We start from the raw sequence: 25165 nt of genomic DNA on the forward strand, positions 1-25165 counted from the left end.
CAGGTTTCTATCGATGTTGCGCCTATTTAATCAACAACAATGGAAAATTGCATAAGTATATTTAACTCGTTACAATGTAACAGAATGATGTTTTACAGATTTTTATCTCATCAATACCTTGTTAATTGAACTAACTCACGATCAAGCAAACTTTTTAAAAAATTAACATAGGTACAATTATTTAATTCTCAGTTACAATAAATTGTTGAATTCAGAATAAAATTGATACTAGTTTTTGTTATCAACGAAAAACTTGTTTTGCGTGTAATTTAGCAACAATTCCATTCAATATTTTTGGATAATTCGCAGATTTCCTTCATTTACCTGTTATTTATAGGTACCTTTATCAAAACTTTTATGTAGGTATTACCCTGGGTTATAATTACTCTTTTTTGATGTCTTTTTGAGCTAATTTAACTGACCTTTGTACCTATGGTTTCCAGGTAAAAATAAAATTATTATAACCAACAAACAATTTTAAAGAAAGTAGTTTAAATCACACCTGACAACCTATTAATATCTGTTCGTAAATTTTCATCGAAATCAGTCAAGTCGAAGATTATAGTCCGTACAGACAGGCAGACAGACAATTTTTTGTTGTTCTTATCTTTAACATTTAACATTAATTTTATTTATGTGTACGGATGCTCATGGTACCATTGTAGGGTATTCGTAACAAATTTTGTACTTGAAACTTCTACGTATATTTATTAAAAAATACTACCATGCTTCACCATAATTGCACCATGGATACAGTTACACAAATACAGAAGAAATATCTTTTTTAAAATTTTGAAGTACATTAAAAAGATAACGCCACGCTGTTATATTCACTTAATGAATGTAAAATAATTTTTTAATTTAAAAAATATAAGGTATAAGGGGAAAATTTTATATTTCGCTCTAATTCTGTAAATTAAAAGATCAACGTATTTTGATAATTTCACCAAACAAATTAGGTACACAAACAATTCGTGGTCAATTTTAATATGTTTAAGTTACATGTTGGCAAAGAAATTGTTTTTTTTAATTATAACTGTACTGTATATAAATTTCATAATAGTATATCCTGCAGGTCAGCGTAGTATATTCCATATTTATTAAACATTACTCAGGTGTAATTATTTAATAAAATATATTATATATAAACCAGCAGTCCCTTTGCGGAGCATAACCCTTTTTAACCTCCTTGAGAGGTTGAATTTGTTTCAAATAAATCTGACCACAAACAAAAATGTTCCCTTCAAACTTCGCCATCCCTTTTCACCTCCTTAGGGATTGAATTTGGAAATATCCTTATTCCTTGTAAATATCATAACGGAAACCTCGGTGTAAAAGTTCACCTACCTGTATAGGTCCAACGATGAAGCCTAGGTGTTGATGAGTCAGTCCATCAAGACCTTTCTTTTTATATGTATAAAGACATGATAATTATTACTGAAGGAAGTTTACCAAAGATCTGACACAGCTCGAGTATCAGTGGTATTATTAGTCAAACCAACCAAACGTTTTTTGTACGCATTCCCAACTGCGATAAACATCATTTAAACAGTCTCTATTCCCTTCGAAGTCTTACATATATAATTTGCATGAAATACAATTTTGCTACACATTTCCTTCTATGTTTTTATGAATTATGAATAATTAATATTACCAAAAATTTAAACATATTAAACAATTAATTATCTATGTACATTGAATTTGTATGCTGGTTGTAATCTCACGATTAAGTATATATAATAATAGTAAAATGTCTCATACGAAAGATCTTCATTATCTATACTACTATATGAGAAATATAGAAAATATATTTAACATCAAAAATTAAGAACTTGATTAGTAGAAACCTTATAAAGCGATTTTAAATCAAAGCTGATATTTAAAAAATTAAAAAACTAACCTTATAAACTTCGGTGCGTATATGTACGAAGTTCCTTCAGCGGGGCCATGAATCTCTTCACCATTCTCATTAACATAATCCTCATCAAGAAAATAACACCCGCGATTAATCACCTTAAAGTCCTTAATAGAAGAATAATGTTCTAGTAAGAACAACTTGTTGCGCCTGTTGTTGTATACTAACCCAATGTACATCTTAGGCAACCATCAGACATGACGAAAAGTAAAAATTGTCTTCAGGATAGCCTAACCTGATAGTGTACCATGATTTTAAATAGCACTCTTTACTGATCGATTATGCGCCTAACAATTTGAATGGATATTTTACTTCGATCACAATTATGATAACATAAACCACGAAATATTAATTCACTTAAAAATGCACCAATAAATTGTTCAACGATAACACGAGGTATCCTCGAAGCAAGCTTCACTCATACAGGGAAATGTCGAATGTCGTAAACTGGTCGTGAACTAACCTGTCACAAAATTCCAGTGACATTAAACAATTTACCCTTTACCCAAAATAGTTGTTTTATTTTTAGGCACCTTTTTAATAAATTACTTTGTAGGAAATGATACATTACTTATCGTTTAGTTATAGTTTACTTTGTTTACATAATGCCCATGATTTTAATAAATGAGAAGAGACAAAAGACTGTCGTGATTAGGTTTATGCCGAACATTGTTTTGGTATCGCTGATCACGAAAGGGAAACACTTCTATAAGTAAAGCGCCAAATTTAAAAATGTTAAGAGAAACTGAAATGGTAAAAAGGTTTGAAAAACAAATTTGAATTGAAGAAAAAATTAACTTTGAATATTAATATTTTAAGAATAGCACAGGTACGTTTTAACAAATATTGTCTACAATTTGATTGTAAATAACCAACAATAAAAAATTTGATATATTATTGTATTCCGTTTCCTCTGGTGAATGTATTTAAAATATTTAACGCCATAAACGAAATATAGATATAGATCTTAAGTATATCAAAACTAACTTAAACAAGTAAAAAAATGTAATATTAACTATTTCTTTTACAGATATGGTCTTTTGGGAGCTTCGGGTTGTGGAAAAACAACACTTCTTTCGTGTATCGTAGGTCGCCGCAGACTAAATGAGGGTGAAATATGGGTACTCGGGGGAAAGCCAGGAACAAAAGGGTCGGGAGTGCCGGGAAAAAGAGTCGGCTACATGCCTCAAGAAATTGCTCTCTACGGGGAGTTCTCCATCAAAGAAACGATGATGTATTTTGGATGGATTTTTGGCATGCATACCTCGGAGATCAACGAAAGACTGCAATTTCTGCTTAATTTCTTAGATTTGCCTAGTCAAAATAGATTGGTTAAGAATCTGAGGTACCTATCTTTCCATAATTAATTTAATTTTTTTATGAGAATGACCATTTCCTATAAAGCTTACGATTAATAAGACAAGATATCACTTAAACATACTTAAATTAAGCTCACCATACTTAATAAAATTGCTAATTGATTTTAAGTATCATACATTTTCTGAACAAGGCGCCTACAGATCAAGGTAAATAAAATTGGTACCTATAGGTACCAACTTTTATATTATGTGAAGGATATTTCGCGATTTTATTTATAACAATTTAGAACAGTAAACTATGTACGTACCTCTTCGGTTATTTTGGCCAATCATTATTTCCATTATAAGCTTGTGAATTTGATGTAAGCAGGTCAATGTCAGTGGAAAATATCTCAGTTGTTTTAAAGCGACCCGCCTACCTATTCCTTTAACTGATTATTCAATAAGAATATGGGCAACTAATACCGTATTAACCTAGGTCAAAAAACTAGTTTGTCTTGTACATGCTATTGTAATGTGTTTCTAAAATTTAACTACATACGCCTCCTACATTGGATAGCTAGCTTTATGAAAGTAAATGTTTTATGCAAATTAATTTAGCTTCCAGAATGTTGTTTACTTTTAAACAACATTCACATGCGTGCAATAGGTACATGTTTTTTATCCCAAATAAGAACACTAATTGAATGTAAAATACCACTGCAGATAATTAAAAGAATTACTCAACAGAATGCTTCTTTATATGGAATAGTACAGAAAATACTTTTTAAATGGAAAATTTTTGGTTTACTCTTTTTACATTTAAAAAGTTCAAGGGAAAATAAAATTTCTTTGTAATTATTAATCTTTAAACTATAGCCAACGCTTATAAACCATGACAAACATGTATAGGGTGATTTATAAGGCTGTCTTACTTCGCATTGCGCAAATGGTCATATTTTCTATTACTATCAAACTTTTTTTTAATAATTCTTATTGCAAGTTGTAAATTGTTTTCTTTTTTTAGTTAACATTAATTATGAAATACAATTTTAGTGGCGGACAACAACGAAGAGTTTCTTTTGCCGTTGCCTTAATGCACGACCCAGAACTTTTAATTCTGGATGAACCTACTGTAGGGGTGGACCCATTGCTGAGACAAAGCATATGGAATCATTTAGTACAAATTACAAAAGATGGAAACAAAACTGTAATTATTACAACACACTACATTGAAGAGGCTAGACAAGCTCACACGGTAAATTATTTTTTTACAATAAAAGTGGAAAATTAAAATAAAAGCCCTTGAATTATTAAATAAAGTCAAACGCAAAATAAACAATTTATACTCTTTGCTTTAACTTTACCTTGACGATTAAACAGCTGTTAACATAAAATATGTTTACTTGGCGTTGTTTTGTGTTTAACTTGGAAGCATACATTTTTGTATTAGAACATAAAAAAATAATAAAGGTCATATTTTATCCAAACATGACAAGTGGTTTTAAAGAAATAAAAGAAGCTATAGTGATCAATATTGTTACAACCATTTGAAAAAGTTATTTCAATTATTAATAGAAACTAATAGACGTTTTATTTCTTTTACCAGATTGGGCTTATGAGAAGTGGAAAACTATTAGCTGAAGAATCTCCACATGTTCTTCTTTCAATTTATAACTGCCAATCTTTGGAAGAAGTTTTCTTAAAGCTCTCTAGGAAGCAAGGACAAGCAAATGGTTCTAATAATGAAGCGAACATTAGCAATAATATTAGTTTAGCTACAATTAATTGGGGTAAAAAAGATTCAGTCTATGTCACGGAGGAAAGCGGGGTTGTTGGATTAAATTTCCACCAGAGCAAGGAAGTACTCATTACTGATGCCAATGGACATGTAGATGTAGGTGTAAGTACCTCGACTATTTTAAGAAAATTCGTTATTTTATTTTCTGTTTTGCTTTTTTTGTAGTTAAATGGAAAGGCTGCAACAAAGTCAGAAATGTCGCAAGTATGTGACGATTGTACAGATTGTTCCCAATGGACTACAATGGGAAAAATGAGAGCACTTTTGCAGAAAAATTTCTTGAGGATGTGGCGAAACGTGGGAGTGATGTTGTTCATATTCGCCCTCCCTGTTATGCAAGTTATTCTTTTCTGTATGGCCATAGGTCGAGACCCTACAGGTTTAAAACTAGCAATTGTGAACCACGAAGTCAACTATACCAATTTAACATACCAAAATTGTACTTACGAACCGGGATGTAAATTTTCGAGACTTAGTTGTCGATATTTACACCTGTTACGAAATAATACGATAATAAAAAATTATTATCCTGATCCGGACAGTGCTATAGAAGCTGTTAAAACAGGACATGCCTGGGGCGCTTTATATTTTACCGAAAACTTTACAGACGCATTAGTAGCGAGGATGGCACTTGGAAAGGATTCTGATGAAGAAACTTTGGACCAAAGTGAAATACGAGTTTGGCTGGACATGTCAAGTGCGTTTAATTTTATATGGCATGATATATCGTGTTATATTCGTTTCTTCTTATAGATCAACAGATAGGAATAATCTTACAAAGAGATTTGCAGCTAAGTTATCAAGATTTTGCAAAGGATTTGTTGGAAGCTTGCGATACAAATCCTAAAATAGCAGAAATTCCGATCACATTCAAAAAGCCAATTTATGGCTCAAGTGAGCCTTCATTTACAGACTTCGTTGCACCTGGAGTTATTTTAACGTAAATAAAGCAAAAACTTATACTTAAATAAAATGTTAATGAATGCTTTAATCTTTTAGAATTGTATTTTTCTTGGCTGTGGCCCTTACGTCGTCAGCACTGATCATCGAAAGAATGGAAGGTTTACTGGATCGATCATGGGTAGCAGGTAAATTATTTCTTTAACACAATTTAAAATTGGCAATCCCTTGTGCATTCAATTAAAATGAACCTTTGAAATAATTAAAAATTACTCACCATTTATAGGAGTGACGCCGGCTGAAATCCTCTTCTCCCATGTGATGACACAATTTGTGGTCATGTGTGGACAAACGGCACTTGTCTTAATCTTCATGATACTGGTGTTTGGTGTACAATGCAAAGGGGACATAGGATGGGTGATAACACTTACAATCCTCCAAGGATTGTGTGGTATGTGCTTCGGATTCGTGATATCAGCAGTTTGTGAACTGGAAAGAAATGCCATTCAATTGGCACTGGGTAGTTTCTATCCCACTCTACTTCTTAGCGGAGTGATCTGGCCTATAGAAGGTATGCCCGGCATTTTAAGGTACATAGCCACCTTCTTGCCATTGACGTTGGCCACAACATCACTGCGGTCAATGTTGACCAGGGGTTGGAGCATAGCTGAAGCTGACGTATATTTGGGCTTTATTTCTACCATCATTTGGATCGTGGCATTCTTAACAATAAGTTTACTTGTCTTGAAATTCAAGAGGGGGTGATCTATATCGTGGTAGATGTAAATATTCGGTTACGAACTGTAGTTGTGCAATCATTTCTACCATTACCAATAGGAAATTTTTTACTGTGCGTCTTCACGGTTTTTTATAAAGTAGGTTCATGTAGATAGTACTTTTTCAACGAGTGTCGCGCGCTTTTACAAGTAGATCAATTAATTTTTATTACAGAATACAAACGAAAATTTTAGTAAGTACCTATGTAAATAGTACAAACTTTGGCTCTCATATACAATCAAATTTTATCACAACGACCGATATTTGGTGAACACAAATAAATTGATGTAGGTATATTTTGGTACTATGTACGGTAAAGTTTGAATAGCAGCTTGCCGTCCTAAATAGTTTGTACCTATCACATTATTCTTAATTCAATCAAATTAACTTTATATTTAAGTAAATAAGTTGCTATATATTTTTATAGTTTGATTTGTTNATATGAACTATTTAGTAAAAAACTAGTCAAGCATCCCCGGTCTCCCCTACTATTATTCTCGTTAAATTTTCATAAGTGAAAGCATTCTATTTTGTTTTTCCGTATTTAAACAAAAAAATAGACAAATTTGGTGGAGGTGCCGGACTACTATAAAAACATCGTGGTAGAAACACATTTACAAAAAGGTGCAAGTAAAGCTAACAATCGAACGTAATTAAAAGTTAAAATTCAATATTGAATAGAAACGGGTATAGTAGGTATTTGTACGAATGGTATGAGTGCGTTGACTTTATGTTTACGAACAAAAGTTGATTTCAACGTGGACTAATAAATAACGCATTACACATGGGGTTTTCCTTAATTTTGCGGAAGTTGCCGCTTACAACAAGCACAAACATTCAACAAAATGAAACGGTCATCACAGTCGTGTATACTATGCTTTTACGACTTCAAGTGTAGTGGCTCGCCAGTATTCATACGTACACTTTCTCTAAATATCGTAACAAGCAGGTATTTCCTTATAAAAGTAATTTCTTCGTCGCTTAATGTATTATACTAACTCATAATATTGCATACGTTTGTAGTCATGTTATATGTACATACACGATTTACTGGACTGTTCCGCTCTCGAATATGGTAGCACGTAATATACGGGTATTGAAAACGTTTTTATAAATTGGCTAAGTGTTATTTGTTATTAGAAGTAGCTAGAAATACGTCATTTTTGAAAATAGTTATTTCCTATTTATCGTTATGCAATGAAACTGCTGTAGGGAATTCCATAAAATTTCACCAATGTAATATTAATGATAAAAATGATTAATGTGTCAAAAAAGTATGCACCACTTACGGTTACCTGTCGCGGTTTCCCCCGCAGTTTATTATCTACTAAAGTTTACCATATTTTTTTTTAATTTAAACGCTTAAAATATTTCATTTGATGAGCTTATGTGCATGAATTCGAGTAATTGGCAAAAATGTGACACAATACCTAATGAAAAATCGAAGAATATACGTTATGATTAGAATTTCGTTATTTTTCGAGTAGTCTCAAAAAAACTCGAATCGTTTCGATCTATCATATTCAGAAGTAATAGTGTCAACAATCATTTTTGGTCAGTTATGTCCAGTTATGGCATATTCTAGCTTCATTTAAAAGCCTTAGTAAAATTTGTATTACAAAGTTTCAATCAATTTCTTACAAGTAACAATTTTTTATATGAACTCTATGTGGTGGCAACGAATGTTTTAAATCAAGAGGCTCCTGATAACAAAAAGTAGTTAAAAAAATTATCAAAATTGAAGCAACGATTGTGTGAACTCACTCTGAAAGCCCTATGAATTTTTACTACCTATGTTCTATTGAATAATATGTTATGGTAGAACATTGCCATTTACTAATACATATTTGCTGCTAACTGAATTTACGGAGATGCTTATGGCGTGCTGGCGGGATCTAATAAGATCCACGTTTGGTAGTTTTTCCCAACACAAGATGTTTTAATACTTATCCTCCTGTCATACGAAAAAATATAAATTTATGATTTTGGTAACCAAATATATTTCTCTTATAAATTGTGATATTTCTCAAATATGTACTGCGATTCAATTAGAAATGTAGGTAGCTTGATTTCTGAGAAATAGACGTAGTAAATACTAATTACGTAACAAAATAATAACGAGTAACTGGGCACGCTTGATAATGTGCACGCCAATGAAGGATACTTATGCGATTTCACTTCCTCCTTCCTTTTAAGTATAAAGTTGTAAAATTGATGTAATATTCAGGCTGCCTTTCATGATTAGTGTGATTAGCATAATCGCATGATAAGACTCTTATGCTTGGCTCATGGTGGAAAAGCTTCTTTTCATGCATACGTATCTAACTTCCACCTGAACGTCGTATAATACTTTCTTTTAATGACCTTCGTTATTCATTGTTTACATCATTTTAATTTGTATTTTATTATGTTTTCAGCAGTTAAGTAATTTAAAAAATATAATTTTGATACTCATCTCTTCTATTTAGGAAGAGAAAGTAAATTCTCTCATTACGTTAGTCTATGTCTACATGATAAGTCTAACGCATTTTAATGGAAACTAATTACAGTTATTATTCCATATATTACATTATGTTTTACAGAGCATGACACTTATTTTAGTATTTGTTAACCTCATAAGGAAATACAAATTTTGTAGTTATATCATTCATTCCTCACGATTATTCACTCATGATAATGTATTAGTGGTTAGTTTTGATGAATTAAGTAACTAAAAATTAACTTGTAGCCATGTGGACAGTACCACAAAATGCTCGCCTGCAAGAACCCGAATTTTTTCACATAAAAATTTGGCGAAAACACGTTTATTTTTATGGCGCTGGTTTTGAACACAAACGGCCTAGCCGTGCGGCCGATCGACCCGCATTGTTTTTTAATAAATTCAATTTAGTATATTATGATACATGCCTACGACCTACCCAAACTACTGTTAAATTGCTTTTAACTATATTATAGGTACATGATCATAGTGTTTTGTTTATGAAAAGTTAAACTTTGATTCATCGATACCATTCATTTTTCCAATTATAAACCAAAAATATACTATGGAAATTTTGTGGAATATACTTAATTGAAACAAAATACAGATTACTTGATGAGTCAACCTGCAAGCCAATTATGTCTGCATTATTTATGGCTGAAATATTATTTTAAGTTCAAAATGCAGGTTTTTCCATATTTTTTCTTGTTTATGGTAAGAATATTAATGACAATAAACATTATTAATTTGAAATTAAGGCAATAATTATTAAGTACAATTGGCCAATGTGATACATGCATTTTTCCTTGCATCTACCGTTTAATAAAGGTAAATTTCCTAAACTTCATGTCGTATGATATTTGAGGACATCGATATACAGGTATAACAAATATTTCATCACATAAAAAATAGACTTTTTGTCGGCATTTTTTTTTACGTTGCAAAAGGGAAAATCCACGATTTGGTGAAACTGCGGAACTATGTAATGTTTTTTCAATCACTTTTATATGGAAATATCACTTCCTTCTCCTAAGATTTAGTTAATTCACCTAACACATTACTTTATTATTTATATGAGAAGATGACTGAATTCATTGGCACAAATTTCCCTATGCCACGTCGTAATTTTAAAGAGATGATGTTCGGTTTGCAATTCGCCACTAGTGTATACTTTCTTCAACAAGCTCATGAGTTAAGGATGTTTGGGAGGTACAATCGGAGACAAGAGTACATAAAATTAGAAATTCGTGATTAATAAGGTTTTGCATCATATCGTGAGGTAAATAAATACTATCTATACTAAAAAAAGTATAGGGTTTGAGAGAAAATTTCGAATTTGACCAAAAACTTTGAATAAAATAAGAAATAACGAATAATATGGAGAATTTTTAACTGACTTTTGGCAGTGAACATGCCTTGATTTCAACTTCGAAACAAAAAATATTTAGTTTCAATCTTTATTAATAATGAGCGTAAAACTTTTTAATATGTTTAAATAATAATTAAAACTTTAAAATTGCATTTATTTCAGACAATTATAAATATTATCATTAAGTCATCAACAAGTAAAAACGAGATTCTCCAGAGTTCAAGTAATTTATTATAAATGTTTGAAATTTCTGGAAGATTTTTTTCTGTTAAAAAAATAAATTTAATCTGTTCGGTTAACGAATCTCCATAAAATGACGTGTAAAATTACAATTTTTTAAGATTTCAATAACTTTTTAACGGTTTAGTGAATCGATTTGTAATTTTTACAGGAGTTTTAGAATTGAATGAGGATCATTCTTCCAAATTTTTATTTGTCTCGTAGCATTTTGACATACCTCCCAAACATCCTTAAATGTAAAACGTCCTATCTTTATTTCAAGTTACCCCAATTGTTTGGTATTTACATTACAATTTATTTTTGAGTGTACTGTCATGCATAAACTAAACGCAATTATGAACCCCTTTCCACATGCCTTTTGTGTAAGTGAAAGTGTCAACATTTTCCATTAACCAAATATTTTTCAAAGATTACAGTAAAATTCGCTTCTGTGCATGCTTGAATAAATTACTCGTATGATTAATTGTGAATACGTCTATCATTTATTAGAAATTAATCTACAATGTCTTTTGCATTACGTACTCCAACATATATTGCACTTTGCACTTACTAACGAAGGTGGTGAATAAGAATAATGGCTTTATATCGAACATAATATAATAAATAATTGTAATGACAAAAAAATGGTAATGCAATAAAAACTAGATTACCACGCGCGCTACAAGGCCATAATTAAATAATCCTTGAAATGTGAAAGACGAACAGAGCGCTGCAAAGTGATTCAGTGGGTACGCAAAATCAACGTTCTCCCATAATTAATTAGTGACTTTTATTGAATAAATACAGGTTTCTATCGATGTTGCGCCTATTTAATCAACAACAATGGAAAATTGCATAAGTATATTTAACTCGTTACAATGTAACAGAATGATGTTTTACAGATTTTTATCTCATCAATACCTTGTTAATTGAACTAACTCACGATCAAGCAAACTTTTTAAAAAATTAACATAGGTACAATTATTTAATTCTCAGTTACAATAAATTGTTGAATTCAGAATAAAATTGATACTAGTTTTTGTTATCAACGAAAAACTTGTTTTGCGTGTAATTTAGCAACAATTCCATTCAATATTTTTGGATAATTCGCAGATTTCCTTCATTTACCTGTTATTTATAGGTACCTTTATCAAAACTTTTATGTAGGTATTACCCTGGGTTATAATTACTCTTTTTTGATGTCTTTTTGAGCTAATTTAACTGACCTTTGTACCTATGGTTTCCAGGTAAAAATAAAATTATTATAACCAACAAACAATTTTAAAGAAAGTAGTTTAAATCACACCTGACAACCTATTAATATCTGTTCGTAAATTTTCATCGAAATCAGTCAAGTCGAAGATTATAGTCCGTACAGACAGGCAGACAGACAATTTTTTGTTGTTCTTATCTTTAACATTTAACATTAATTTTATTTATGTGTACGGATGCTCATGGTACCATTGTAGGGTATTCGTAACAAATTTTGTACTTGAAACTTCTACGTATATTTATTAAAAAATACTACCATGCTTCACCATAATTGCACCATGGATACAGTTACACAAATACAGAAGAAATATCTTTTTTAAAATTTTGAAGTACATTAAAAAGATAACGCCACGCTGTTATATTCACTTAATGAATGTAAAATAATTTTTTAATTTAAAAAATATAAGGTATAAGGGGAAAATTTTATATTTCGCTCTAATTCTGTAAATTAAAAGATCAACGTATTTTGATAATTTCACCAAACAAATTAGGTACACAAACAATTCGTGGTCAATTTTAATATGTTTAAGTTACATGTTGGCAAAGAAATTGTTTTTTTTAATTATAACTGTACTGTATATAAATTTCATAATAGTATATCCTGCAGGTCAGCGTAGTATATTCCATATTTATTAAACATTACTCAGGTGTAATTATTTAATAAAATATATTATATATAAACCAGCAGTCCCTTTGCGGAGCATAACCCTTTTTAACCTCCTTGAGAGGTTGAATTTGTTTCAAATAAATCTGACCACAAACAAAAATGTTCCCTTCAAACTTCGCCATCCCTTTTCACCTCCTTAGGGATTGAATTTGGAAATATCCTTATTCCTTGTAAATATCATAACGGAAACCTCGGTGTAAAAGTTCACCTACCTGTATAGGTCCAACGATGAAGCCTAGGTGTTGATGAGTCAGTCCATCAAGACCTTTCTTTTTATATGTATAAAGACATGATAATTATTACTGAAGGAAGTTTACCAAAGATCTGACACAGCTCGAGTATCAGTGGTATTATTAGTCAAACCAACCAAACGTTTTTTGTACGCATTCCCAACTGCGATAAACATCATTTAAACAGTCTCTATTCCCTTCGAAGTCTTACATATATAATTTGCATGAAATACAATTTTGCTACACATTTCCTTCTATGTTTTTATGAATTATGAATAATTAATATTACCAAAAATTTAAACATATTANACAATAAGTTTACTTGTCTTGAAATTCAAGAGGGGGTGATCTATATCGTGGTAGATGTAAATATTCGGTTACGAACTGTAGTTGTGCAATCATTTCTACCATTACCAATAGGAAATTTTTTACTGTGCGTCTTCACGGTTTTTTATAAAGTAGGTTCATGTAGATAGTACTTTTTCAACGAGTGTCGCGCGCTTTTACAAGTAGATCAATTAATTTTTATTACAGAATACAAACGAAAATTTTAGTAAGTACCTATGTAAATAGTACAAACTTTGGCTCTCATATACAATCAAATTTTATCACAACGACCGATATTTGGTGAACACAAATAAATTGATGTAGGTATATTTTGGTACTATGTACGGTAAAGTTTGAATAGCAGCTTGCCGTCCTAAATAGTTTGTACCTATCACATTATTCTTAATTCAATCAAATTAACTTTATATTTAAGTAAATAAGTTGCTATATATTTTTATAGTTTGATTTGTTTTTATTTATTAGACTATATTAATAATTATGAGTGCTCAATAACTTGTAACTAGAAACCTGGTATTGTGATGTATATTGTTATTTTTCCTTTATAAATAAACTTTTTTGTCTCCCGCATTTGTGCTGTAATTTTCAACATGTTTCAATTATTTCACTGTTTTGTTCATTATCATAAAGGTCGTCAGTTCGAAGACTGATTGGACACGCACCTCTACCTTTTTCTATCCTGAGCGAGTCTTATATTTCCTGAAAACTAGATCATCCCATCGCCCACGTTTCGCACCCATAAGTATAAGAAATGTGGCGATAAGACAATCTTTTTAAAACAATGATGGAAATGATATTTGGACAGGTGTAAAAATACGCATCCTGTACATATCATTAAACATAGAATCACAGTTTATTTTACAAAACAAAGAAGACCAAGTTAAATATATGTAAGAGCATATAAACATTAGGCAGTGTATCAAAAGTTTTAGTTCATTTCAAATATGAAAGGGACATTTACAATATAGTGCACTAAGTAAAAAATGGATTTCTGTACATATATTTCTATAAAAAAAAATGTAATATTCCTTATCGTTAGTATACTACCAGATTTGTTTGTAGATAATAACTGTATCCATCAAATATTTAGAATTAGAAGTAATGATGTTTAGATACAAGAAATCCATATTTTCTTTATATTATTATTTCAACGATGAACGTCAATGGAAAATTTCACATATTTACATCATGACGTTTCTATACATATAAAAAGACTATTATTCATGCAATAACACGAATTAGAAATNCGTTGCTTAATTCCGTAACGATATATAAACATCATTTGCTGTTATACTTTACTTGAATAACGTTATTTAAATTTTAATAATTAAATGATTCTAATAATAAATTGCTGTGAAATTTCCTAATAATTTACTATCAATATACTTTATACTGGTATTAAATTGTTACAGTCTGGTAACGCTTCAATAACACGGACCGCAAAATGATAATTTGTTATTTTCGAAGTTGTTGCATTTTATTCATAATATCACAGCTCAATAAAAAACTTTCAGAAAAATTACATAAACCAAAAATATGTTTTCCTAAATTAATAAATACAACCCTAATGAAAGGTTATTTATTGCTGGATAAAATGCAACTTTAGAAAAAGAAGTCATTTGAAAAAAGTTTGAATGGAAATCTATTCATTTGTCAAGTATTTAGCATATGATGAAAAATTAAATTCGTTTTATACCAAAGAAGAATCGATGACGTACAGCTTGCACAACGATATTTACTAATAAAGAATTATTAACGTAACAGTCTTATAAGCGCTTTTATACAATTAAATAAATAAAGAACACAAAAGTGCTCACAAACATTTATCTATACAGGAAACGTACTGTTATTATTGTTATAGTACCATGAGCAAAGAGCAAATGTGCTTATACAATTCACTTTTCTTTAAGTCGGAATTGGACAAACAAAATGCGAAAAATTCTCTCAAGTGATAAAATACAAAATTATCCTAAAAATTTGTTAAATTCCTAAAACTTACTGCGCCCTCAAACGAATGAAGAGAATCCGGGCAGGGGGGCACGAGATCTGGCCATGTTGTTCATCACAATTTGTCCACCGTTTAAACTCACCACAGCACTACCTTCAGGCTCAGAATCTGTATAACTTGAATAATTTCGAACAGGCTTTTGTCTTTTCCAAGATTGTCGCAACGAGTCGTTCACATTCGCGTAATGATTCACGAAAGAATGAGGATCACTTCGAACACTTTCATTTTCACTTTCAGATCCCTGCAAAGACAAAAAAGTGTATACAATTATTGTGCATTCAGAGCTATTCTTAACTTAGTACTTACTTGTGATTCTGATGAACTTATTTCTGATGGTTTTTCCGTTAAACTACTGTCATCTGGATTTTCATCATATCCTTTTAGACTTTCTTCATCAGAATGATAAGCCACTGAAGCAGGGGAAGGTCTTGGAGGTGATTTACCTAATACAGCCGGAGGAGGTGGATGATGAGGCGGTTTTCTGGATAACGTGCTTCTTTTACTGATATTTCCCATTGAATTAACGTTATTACCATGTCTTGCTCTATAAAGTTCCATAGCAACTTCGTGACGTTCCTCTGGATCCATGGCAAGCGACTCTTCTAAAGTTTTTTGAGCTTCTTCTACGATCATTAAGGAACAGTGCATAGTAATTTTTATTATCTAAAAAACTTTTTACTTACGTTTGTATTTATAACTTTTGCTCTTGACGCATAAAACTGCAATGACCATTATAACGATAATGACCGATAATGCGGCTAAAGCAACCATAAACCACGTTTGGCGATAAAATGGCTTTTGCTGATGATAACCATACTCTAAATATAATTTTGAGGGAGTGACAACTGATTCTTCAGGATAAGCCGGGTAACTTATTCCAAATTTGTTATAAGGTATAACTCTAAAATTGTAGGAAGTAGAAGGAAGTAAGCTTCTGTATGAAATGGTGAAGTCTTGAAGTGGACCATTGGTTGTCTTAGCGACAGTTTGCCAACGGGTATCATCTAAAAGTAAAAAGGAGATATTATATCACCATATGAGAAAGCAAATGTTAAATAAAGCATTGATAGAGTATAACGTATAACTCACCGTTCCGTCTTGATTCTATGTAATATCCCAATAAGGGGCCCTTTCCTGTAGGGCCGTTTAACCAATGTAACTCAATACTGGATAAAGTTCTAACAAGAGTTAATTCTCGTGGTGACGCTGGAGAACCTTCTTGAGGACCAGTGGTAACATTACTGCTAACAGGAGGTCCATAATCTAAAGTTTGAGCTTTTACGGTGAATGTATAAGTAACTTCTTCTTCCAACGATTGCACATTTAACCAAGTTGTTGTCACCTTTTGTTTCACCTGTTTACTAAATCCTATAAACAATATAACACAGTGCATTAATATTTTTTAAATTTATCATGTTACTAACTTTCATTTTGTTCCGTAGTTTCGTAGGTAACGATGTAGCCAATAATGTCTCCGTTTCGTTTCTTTGGCGGATCCCACATGACCTTTAAACTGTTCATGGTGATATCGATAAAGCGTAAATTTAAAGGAGCACTAGGCAGTCCTTGTAAGGTCTTCACTGTGATTGACTGTGACCTGGGACCATCACCAGCTGGATTGAAAGCCAATACCTGAATTTGGTACTCTGTATATTTATCCAAAAATACTAAACTATGAGAAGTATAGGAGGCCGGAACGACTTCTATTTCTTCTTCAATTTTCTTTCCCGGTTCAATTTCTTGGGGTGAATTAAGCACTAAATAGAAAATCTAAAACAGTTATTTATAAATTATAAGCGTGAACGTATATATAATGGGGCTTAGGTTTTTACTTTATAGCCAAGTAATTCTCCATTCTGCATATGTTGTTGGGGTGGTTTCCACCTTAATCTAACTTCTGTGGATGATACAGCTTCCCCTTCTAAACCTCGAGGTTCTCCCGTTGGAACTGCTTCACCAACATAAACGGTTACAGGTGGACTAGCTGGACCTTCTCCCTGAGAGTTGAATGGAACGACCACAATTTCATAATTCCTATCTTGCATGAGATTGTTTAGAACTAACCGATTCGCCTATAAAATCAAGTTGATTATATTTTAAATATGATAAAAAATTAATTTCTCGTACTTTAATTCCCGAAATTTCTTCCTTTGGTGTAGCTTGTAAAGCTGTTGGGAAATCAGACACTGGTTGAAAAATTACACGGTAACCGCCAGTTATATCACCGCTCCAGAATTGTTCGTCAATTGGTTCCCAGTACACTTCAACACTCGTGGTGGTAATTGGAACAACTTTAAGCCCACTGACTCCCTTTGTGGGTGCTGATTAAGATAGTAAATAATCAAATAACGACAAACACTATCAATTTTAAAAGAATATTACCTGCTGGGAAGGTACGAACTTCGATAGACTCTGCACTAAATCTACTGGGACCAATATCATTTCTTGCCTGAATTCTAAACTTATATGAAGTAAACGGTTTTAAATTTGTAACGGTGTAAGAAGTAACTTGAGGGTCTACGCGTTCAGGAACTGTTTGCCACGGACCTTGGTTTTCCATCTTTTGAACCGTATAATACCTAAAGTTATATTAATAAAGCCTGTTCTCTTAAAAAGATGAATGTATTACCTTAAAGGTGCAAAGCCATCTCGACCCGGAGTCCAGCTAAATGTAATTTGTCTACTCTGTATCTGACTTCTACTTATTTGGGGCATTGATGGAGGCTGCGGTGGCTCTCTATTATTTGTTGTAAAAACAAGCACCTTTGCAGTATTTCCCCATCCCAAACGAGTTTGAGCAGTTACAGAAAACAAATAAAACTTTTCTGGAGAAAGCTGTGTAGCCCTAAGAAAAGAAAAAGTAAAATATATATTGTAATACATCAACGATATTTTCAAAAATGGTTATTTACCTAAACGTTCTGTCAGTAGGAGGAAATTCTTTAGAATATCTTTTGGAATTAATACTGGTATCATTTAATTGATAGACAACTCTATAAGCTAAAATTTCTCCATTTGGTTCTTCTGGTACGTCCCAAATTATTCTCGCTGAGGAAAAGGAAACGTCAGGAAATGAAACATTAGAAGGGGCACCAGGAGCTGAAAAATAAATTGGCAACTGTTAACAAAATCATTATCATAATATAAAACTATATTTACTATCTTCGAATGTCTGGACGCTAACAGGTGGACTACTGGGAATTCCATCGCCTAATCTAGTGTATGCCAAGACCTGAATATGGTAAATCACATATTTTCTTAATTCTGTTAATGTTGTTGTGAACGACGAATTACTAGAAATTATTTTACATTGTGGAATTGTTCTTTGAGTTAAAGTTCCAGAGCCATAGCAAACTTTATATCCTTCAATAAGGCCGTTTTGATGTTCTTTTGGAACATCCCCCCACTTTACAACTATGGTTGTTGAAGAAGTAGCATTTGCTTCAACGTTCATAGGGCCAAATGAAGGGACTAAAAAAGTTTAAGTCAAATAAATATACAACAATCAATAAAATAAATGTTTAATTATTGTAAAGTAGAATTAACCTGCTTCTCTAGTTCTTTCTAGTGCCCTTGGACTTTCTGTAGAACTTCCCACATCATTATATGCCACCATAAAAATTTCGTAGAGAGCATATTCTTCTAATCCGGAAATTATATGGGAATTAGCGGTCGGATCTTCAATGGTTTCAGTTCGAGTATGCCCTGTACCAACTTCCACATATGATATTTTATAACCACGAGGAGTTCCAAACCATTCTATTTGTTGAAGAGGCTAAAATCAGGAACCTATACTTTGATGTTATCATAAAAACGGAGCAACTTACAATCCATCTAACTCGTAATTCTGTAGCACTCATTGCCCTGACTGTAACATTTTTTGGGGGATCTGAAGGAGCCGCTTGGATTGTTTGGAATTCTTTACTGGGTTCAGACGGTTGTGAAGCACCCACAACATTATTAGCAACCAATCTTAATCTGTAAGTGGTAAATGGCACCAAATTTCTCACTGTAATTGTTGTAGCATCAGGATCAGACACTTCATAAACCACAAACCACGTTGAATTTCTCGCAGTTTGTGCTTGCACTGTCCACTTTGAAATGGATGAGTTTCCATCAAAACCAGGTGTAAACTGCAGAACGACTGAAAACGCTTTAATGTTACTAAGAGCCAATTGGGAAGGTGGATGAGGAAGAACTGGTTCAACCCCTGATTGAATGATAGCAACTTTAGGAGGTCCTGCTCCCTTTGACGTCCAAGCAGTTACTTCGAATCTATAATGTGTCGTAGCTTGCAAATCGTTCACTTTTATACTTAAAGTATCAGCAGTTAAATTTTGAACTTTACGGGTTGAAGGTTTATCTTTTATTTCGTAAACGACCTGATATCCCGTCAGTATCCCATTTATTTGCTTAGGAGGAAACCAGAGAACTTTAACGCTGCGATCACTTATTTCATCAAACTGAAGATTAGAAATTTCCTCCGGGACATCTTCGCTAGTTTTTACATAAACGAATTCACTTATTTCACCATCTCCAGGATTAGTAAAACACAAAACCGTTATGTTATAATCAGTAAACTTCTCAAGTCCGTCCATAATAGCACTTTGTTTTGCAAGTGGGTCAAGTAAATTTGGGTGAACAGTCATTCTCTTATATTCTACATTTTCTTCCCTTTCATTATCGTATTTCCAAGCCTGCAGTTTATATCCTTGATTGATTCCATTAATTTTTTGCGGATCTGGCGGGATCCACACAACTTCTACAGTTGTTGAATTCAGTGCTTGTACTTTTTCAACAATTGGTGGAGCTTCGGGTACACCTTCCTTAGTCTTTATTTTAGCACCTTCAGTATAAACCCCTACTCCTTTATTATTGTAAGCAGCTATTTGAACTACATAATCTTTCCAGGTAATCAAATCAGTTATTAAATAATTTCTCTGAGCCTAGAAACATGCTGTTATAAAACCGCAACAACACTTTTATTTAGTACAGACAAACCTCGTTTGTAATATTTCTGTAATACCAAGGACTTTCGTTATAGCCAAACAGACGATACCTAATAATGTAACCCAATATTTGTCCATTACGATGTTCCTCTAATGGGGGCTGCCATTGGGTGATAATTTCTGAACAACTCCTAGAAGAACCCACAAAACCCACAGGCGGTCCAGAAGGAGCTACATTATAATATTTTGTGATAAAAATTTAAAAGAAACATAAGACTTGTCGACATTCATTGGAACAAAGTAGCACATGCGCTTTGACAGAAATATATTTACATAAGAGTTCACAGAAAATGTGATTTGCAAACCATTTCAAAAAAAAATATTAAAAGAATTTTTCATAATGCAAAGCAGTAGAAACAGTTTAAATAATGTGAAAAAATAATAATAAGATTGCATGACACATTCAAATTAAAAAGTTATTAAAAATGCAAAAGTGTGTATTTGCCCACCTGTAAATAGAAATTCACGTGATATTCCTGACAACAAGAAATGTTTAAAAAACAAGTACTGCTCAGAGTTATCGCATTTTATAATAAGTAGAGGTGTACTTTTTTATTTCGCATATTTTATTTTAATATCTAAGAAATGTAAGATGTAGGAAAATAAAATTCCTGGCGCCACATGGGTTGAAATAATCCAGAACTTAGCACTTATGATTAGCTAAATGAAAACAGAGTAACTAAAATGCGCTGATCGTTGCAAATTATAAGCATCTTGCGGCAATATCTTGCAATGATTAACGAAGAGCTTTTTGCAAATGTCATCATATGTAATTTTACTATCTTACACCGCTACTTTAAAATAAAAACAGAAATAAAAATAACAACAAACCTTCTTGTGGGAGCATGACTTGGTTACTAGGATCAGAAGGACTTCCCTCTCCAACGCTGTTAACGGCGGACACCCTAAATTGATAAGCAGCAGCAGCTTTTAAATTTGTCAATAAAACCCATCGTTGTTCTGCCGAGACGTTGCTTAATTCCGTAACCCAGTTAAGAAGAGGGTCAGGTATGGGACCTGGAATTGGAGGAACTACTGGAGCAAATAAAATCTGTAGTTTAAGAAATGCCGACAAAATAACAAAGACATTCGGGGATTTGCACAAATGAGCATGCATCATCAGAGCATTCAAACAATTATTTATTACTTACTTTCTTTGTACATTTCGAATAAATTTTGTAAAAAAATATAACAAATATAAAATAAAATAAAAAAGCGAGTCGTACACTAGTCGCTAATGGTGTGCAATATCTAGAATCGGGTATTGATTGTTATATTATTTAATTTAAATTGTAATAATTATTTCACAATGCATTTTAGAACAGCTGCATTGGTATGTATTTAAGATTGGTAGTTAGCACGTTAGCAGATCGAACGGTTGACAGCTGAGTATTCTTTCTCTTTCTCTCTGTCTTCTCAAGCCTCAACTGTCTATTGAAGATTGAACAACGGGGTGTTTCTCCTTCTCTACTTCCTGTAACGCGTTTCCGCCGCATGAACTTAGTTCATGATAGGTGGTACTACACTCAACCGATAAGGTGTCACACATCAAAAACGATAAATGTAATGTGAATGTGTATGTAGCTACCAGATTTACATTCAGAAAAATATCAACTTCAAAGTGTATTATCTACACATCTACTATGCAATTTTGTTATAAATTTAATTTTGTATGTGAATGTACATAAAAGAATTATAATTATGATCAACTAAACAAAAAATAATAAAATTCACGTTAGGATACCCGTTGAATTTCATATCGCCCATCAGCTTTCAAATTAGTGTTATATATATCTCCCTGAGTAAACTTATCAGAACACTATCTACAAAAAGCACAAAATATTTTTGCAAAAACTACTAACAATTAATTTTATGCAAACTACAACATTTAAGACAAGACAATATATGTCTAAACAAACAGCATTAGCACTACTACACTTACCCCAACTGGATCAGATTCAAGATAGCAAAAATCTCTTCAAAATTGTTAAAAAACAGTAAATTATATTCATCTTCAAATTAACACAGCTTCTTCAACTTTTTTTATAAATAAATGCTCAGCAGCAAAGGTATTGAATAATATTAACAACATATGTTACATGCTCATGCAAAATATCATCTTTCCTCTGTGTATGAGCATTGGGTACATAATAATGTACTTACACAATAAACATTGTACAACGATCCACTACCAATTTTTTATCGTAAATTTTATACTAAGAATAAAAAAAGGGATAATTGTAAAAGAAGTGAAAGTGTATTTAGTACAAAAATATTTTGTTACGACCTGTTAATAAACTATTTAAAAAACTAGAACATGAAATTTATTTCAAAAGTTTTTAAAATTAGCAAACTGGAACCATGCACAATTAAGACAATTAAAATAATTAAGGTATTAGGTGCTAGGGATTAAAAAGTAATGAGGAAAGAGTGTGAGATTAGATACTATTGAATTTTTAAAAAAAAATATTTAAAGTTATTTATTTCATTAGGAATTTCTTCTAAGTTGCAGTGCAGAGCAATGTAAAAATTGTATGGATATTATTCATGGTACTGTTCTTAGTATAAAACATTTGTATTACTACAAACCGACTTCCCAACAAAACAATTCACCGACATATACTAAATATACAATATACAGAACAAAGATGACCCCCAATGAAAAACAAAAATACTTAAGCCATTACTTACCTAATTCTGGAACTTCTCTTTTTTGTACGATATATTTTAAAATGGGACTGTTTCCATCAAAACCAGGTGTCCAGCTTACATTAACGGCACGTTGGGTTGGAGTGTCTAGTTTTGAAGCTTTCACATTGATTGGAGCAAATGGAAGTTCTATTACACTCAATCTCGCAGTTCTGGTCTCGTTTCCACCTGGTGACTTAACCGAACACGTATACTGTCCAACATCCGATGCTCGCACCGCTTGAATTTCCAAAGTCCCATCATCTAAGACGTTTATTCGGGAACTGGCAAGTGGATTTATTAACCTAGGGAAATTCAAATAGAATACTTCGAAATAGATCTTCGTGAGTAATTAGACTTACTGTTTATCACGAAACCAATCAAGCTGATATGGAACTGTAGGATCTGAAGATACTTTGCACTGTAAAGTTGCTGTGTGACCAAGAAGAACTCTTGTGTCAACAGGCGGCTGGACAATTTGCGTTCTTACTGAAATAGTTAAGAGATAGTGATAGTCTTGCAGAGCCAATTAACACTGTTTATCATAAAACAGGACCATTTTAGACATTTCTGGGTGGAAACGTATGAAAATTTTTTTGATGAACTAACATATTATGAGAATTTCTACCATTACTCATACATCTTATGAAAGAATAGGATTTAAAATTGTTGACTATTAAAATAAAGATTAAGAAGTTGGTATAATAATTGTAACCATCTACATATTTAATAACAATTTGGAAAAAATGTTTGCTTAGAAACGTTGAGTAGGGGTATGTTTTTTTAAAAAAGAGTGCGTGTCGACCAGCCACACGGCTCACGGCCATTAGAATAAATGAATTTTTTACGCGAAAAGGGTAGTAAATGAAAGGTAGATGTGTCAATATGTGCAGAATACTAAAAGTATATCTAGATGTAAATTAAAAGGGAACGTCATGTTAGAATTTATCTATCCAAGATGCAATACAAAATGTATAGTTATTATTTGGAAGCATGTAAGCTACACAATGTACAACTTACCCAAAACCGCCAAATATGCGGAACCCCTAACAACTCCGGCTTCGTTAGCTCTGACGCAAGTGTACCACCCCAAATCAGATTCACGTACAGCAGCTATTAGTAAATCTCCAGTTTCAAGTATTTGAATTCGACTATTTAGTTCTACTTCATTGTCGTCTAAAATAAAATTAGTAGCACTGCAGCACAACTTATTTATACTTGCTATTAGTGGGCACTGATTGGTACAATATTGAAATAAACGGTAATATGTTTTGAAAAACTTTTTTCTAAAAAGTTTTGGATCAGCAAAAGAATGAAATTATGACAACAAAAAAAATGAATACCAAAGAGAGATAAAAGCTCTTTTAATTGGAACTGTATTTTGTTTGACACAATTAATTATTTCATAAGAAAATTAATTAATGGGAAAATTACGTTAAAAATAGTATCGATTATTAGACAAAACCAAAATACTGATTATTTTTGAATGCAAAGGAATTTAGGACTCGGGCTGTGGTTAATAAATACGTACGAAAACGAATGAAACAGACAATTGTTATTACTTGTTGATGCAGCACTCAACATTAACCGTAAGTACTAATTGTAAGTACAATTTTTTTTAATCTAAAATTTGTACTTACTATTGTAAATCCATGTGACATTTGGTGTGGGTGCCCCAACAACTCTACACACTATGGTGGCATCTTTTCCATCTAAAACGGTTAAGTTTTGCGGACTTTGTTCCATTACCGGTTCGGAGGCTAGAGGATAATTTTTTGGAATTAAAAACAATTTAGTAGATTTCCTATATAAACACAATTAGTTTGTCTTTATGGGATGCGAAATTTCAATAAATAAAAATCTGTTTTTGGCAATTTTCCATGCAGCACAAACTTGCAACAAAATAGGTCAATAATAATAACTTACTGTTATAAACAAAATTGAGTTGCATACATCATATCATATATAAGAACTGTGCAAACACAAATGACATACCAAATCTGAATTATTATTCCAAACTGTTAAAATTACAATAATTAACATGATAACATAGTCAATGTTTTAGTATTTAATTCAACAGTGCAAACCATTTAAAATAAGAAGTAACAAGTGCAGAAAATAATACGAAACAACTTTGTATGCAAGACTAGCATTACGACTGCTCTTTTGAACCAGAGAAGTGTTAAAA

The 25165-nt window shown here is 32.1% G+C and overlaps 2 protein-coding genes across 9 annotated transcripts in view; one reads left to right on the top strand and one right to left on the bottom strand.

The window, feature by feature from the left end:
- LOC108732685 (ABC transporter G family member 20) overlaps positions 1–13842 on the top strand; it is a 77489-nt gene extending 63647 nt beyond the window's left edge. For 3 of the 4 annotated variants that reach the window (XM_018463624.2, XM_025976865.1, XM_018463625.2), the window contains exons 3-9: positions 2946–3260; positions 4270–4471; positions 4823–5116; positions 5180–5711; positions 5768–5954; positions 6014–6102; positions 6201–7123. In XM_018463624.2, the coding sequence (XP_018319126.1) occupies positions 2946–3260; positions 4270–4471; positions 4823–5116; positions 5180–5711; positions 5768–5954; positions 6014–6102; positions 6201–6679 (2098 nt within the window). In that variant the 3' untranslated portion in view covers positions 6680–7123. Of the gene's footprint in view, positions 1–2945; positions 3261–4269; positions 4472–4822; positions 5117–5179; positions 5712–5767; positions 5955–6013; positions 6103–6200; positions 7124–13286 lie in introns of those variants that run through there. The other variant, XM_025976867.1, reaches the window with a different exon arrangement.
- A 702-nt stretch (positions 13843–14544) lies between these two features.
- Positions 14545–25165, bottom strand: part of LOC108732668 (protein sidekick) — a 153848-nt gene continuing 143227 nt past the window's right edge. For 2 of the 5 annotated variants that reach the window (XM_018463591.2, XM_018463589.2), the window contains 19 exons: positions 24618–24737; positions 23998–24153; positions 23340–23466; positions 22981–23282; positions 21121–21306; positions 20282–20460; positions 19108–20226; positions 18827–19055; positions 18440–18751; positions 18193–18379; positions 17910–18125; positions 17663–17859; positions 17408–17601; positions 17113–17352; positions 16705–17050; positions 16370–16648; positions 15964–16284; positions 15587–15903; positions 14545–15521 (listed from right to left, as the gene is read on the bottom strand). In XM_018463591.2, coding sequence (XP_018319093.1) covers positions 15279–15521; positions 15587–15903; positions 15964–16284; positions 16370–16648; positions 16705–17050; positions 17113–17352; positions 17408–17601; positions 17663–17859; positions 17910–18125; positions 18193–18379; positions 18440–18751; positions 18827–19055; positions 19108–20226; positions 20282–20460; positions 21121–21306; positions 22981–23282; positions 23340–23466; positions 23998–24153; positions 24618–24737 — 5270 coding nt within the window. In that variant the 3' untranslated portion in view covers positions 14545–15278. Of the gene's footprint in view, positions 15522–15586; positions 15904–15963; positions 16285–16369; positions 16649–16704; positions 17051–17112; positions 17353–17407; positions 17602–17662; positions 17860–17909; positions 18126–18192; positions 18380–18439; positions 18752–18826; positions 19056–19107; positions 20227–20281; positions 20461–21120; positions 21325–22980; positions 23283–23339; positions 23467–23997; positions 24154–24617; positions 24738–25165 lie in introns of all 5 variants that reach the window. The other 3 variants (XM_018463590.2, XM_018463587.2, XM_018463588.2) reach the window with 2 other exon arrangements.

Source organism: Agrilus planipennis, unplaced genomic scaffold (assembly GCF_000699045.2).
Source record: "Agrilus planipennis isolate EAB-ADULT unplaced genomic scaffold, Apla_2.0 scaffold56, whole genome shotgun sequence".
In the NCBI taxonomy this organism is placed as follows: Eukaryota; Metazoa; Arthropoda; class Insecta; order Coleoptera; family Buprestidae; genus Agrilus; species Agrilus planipennis.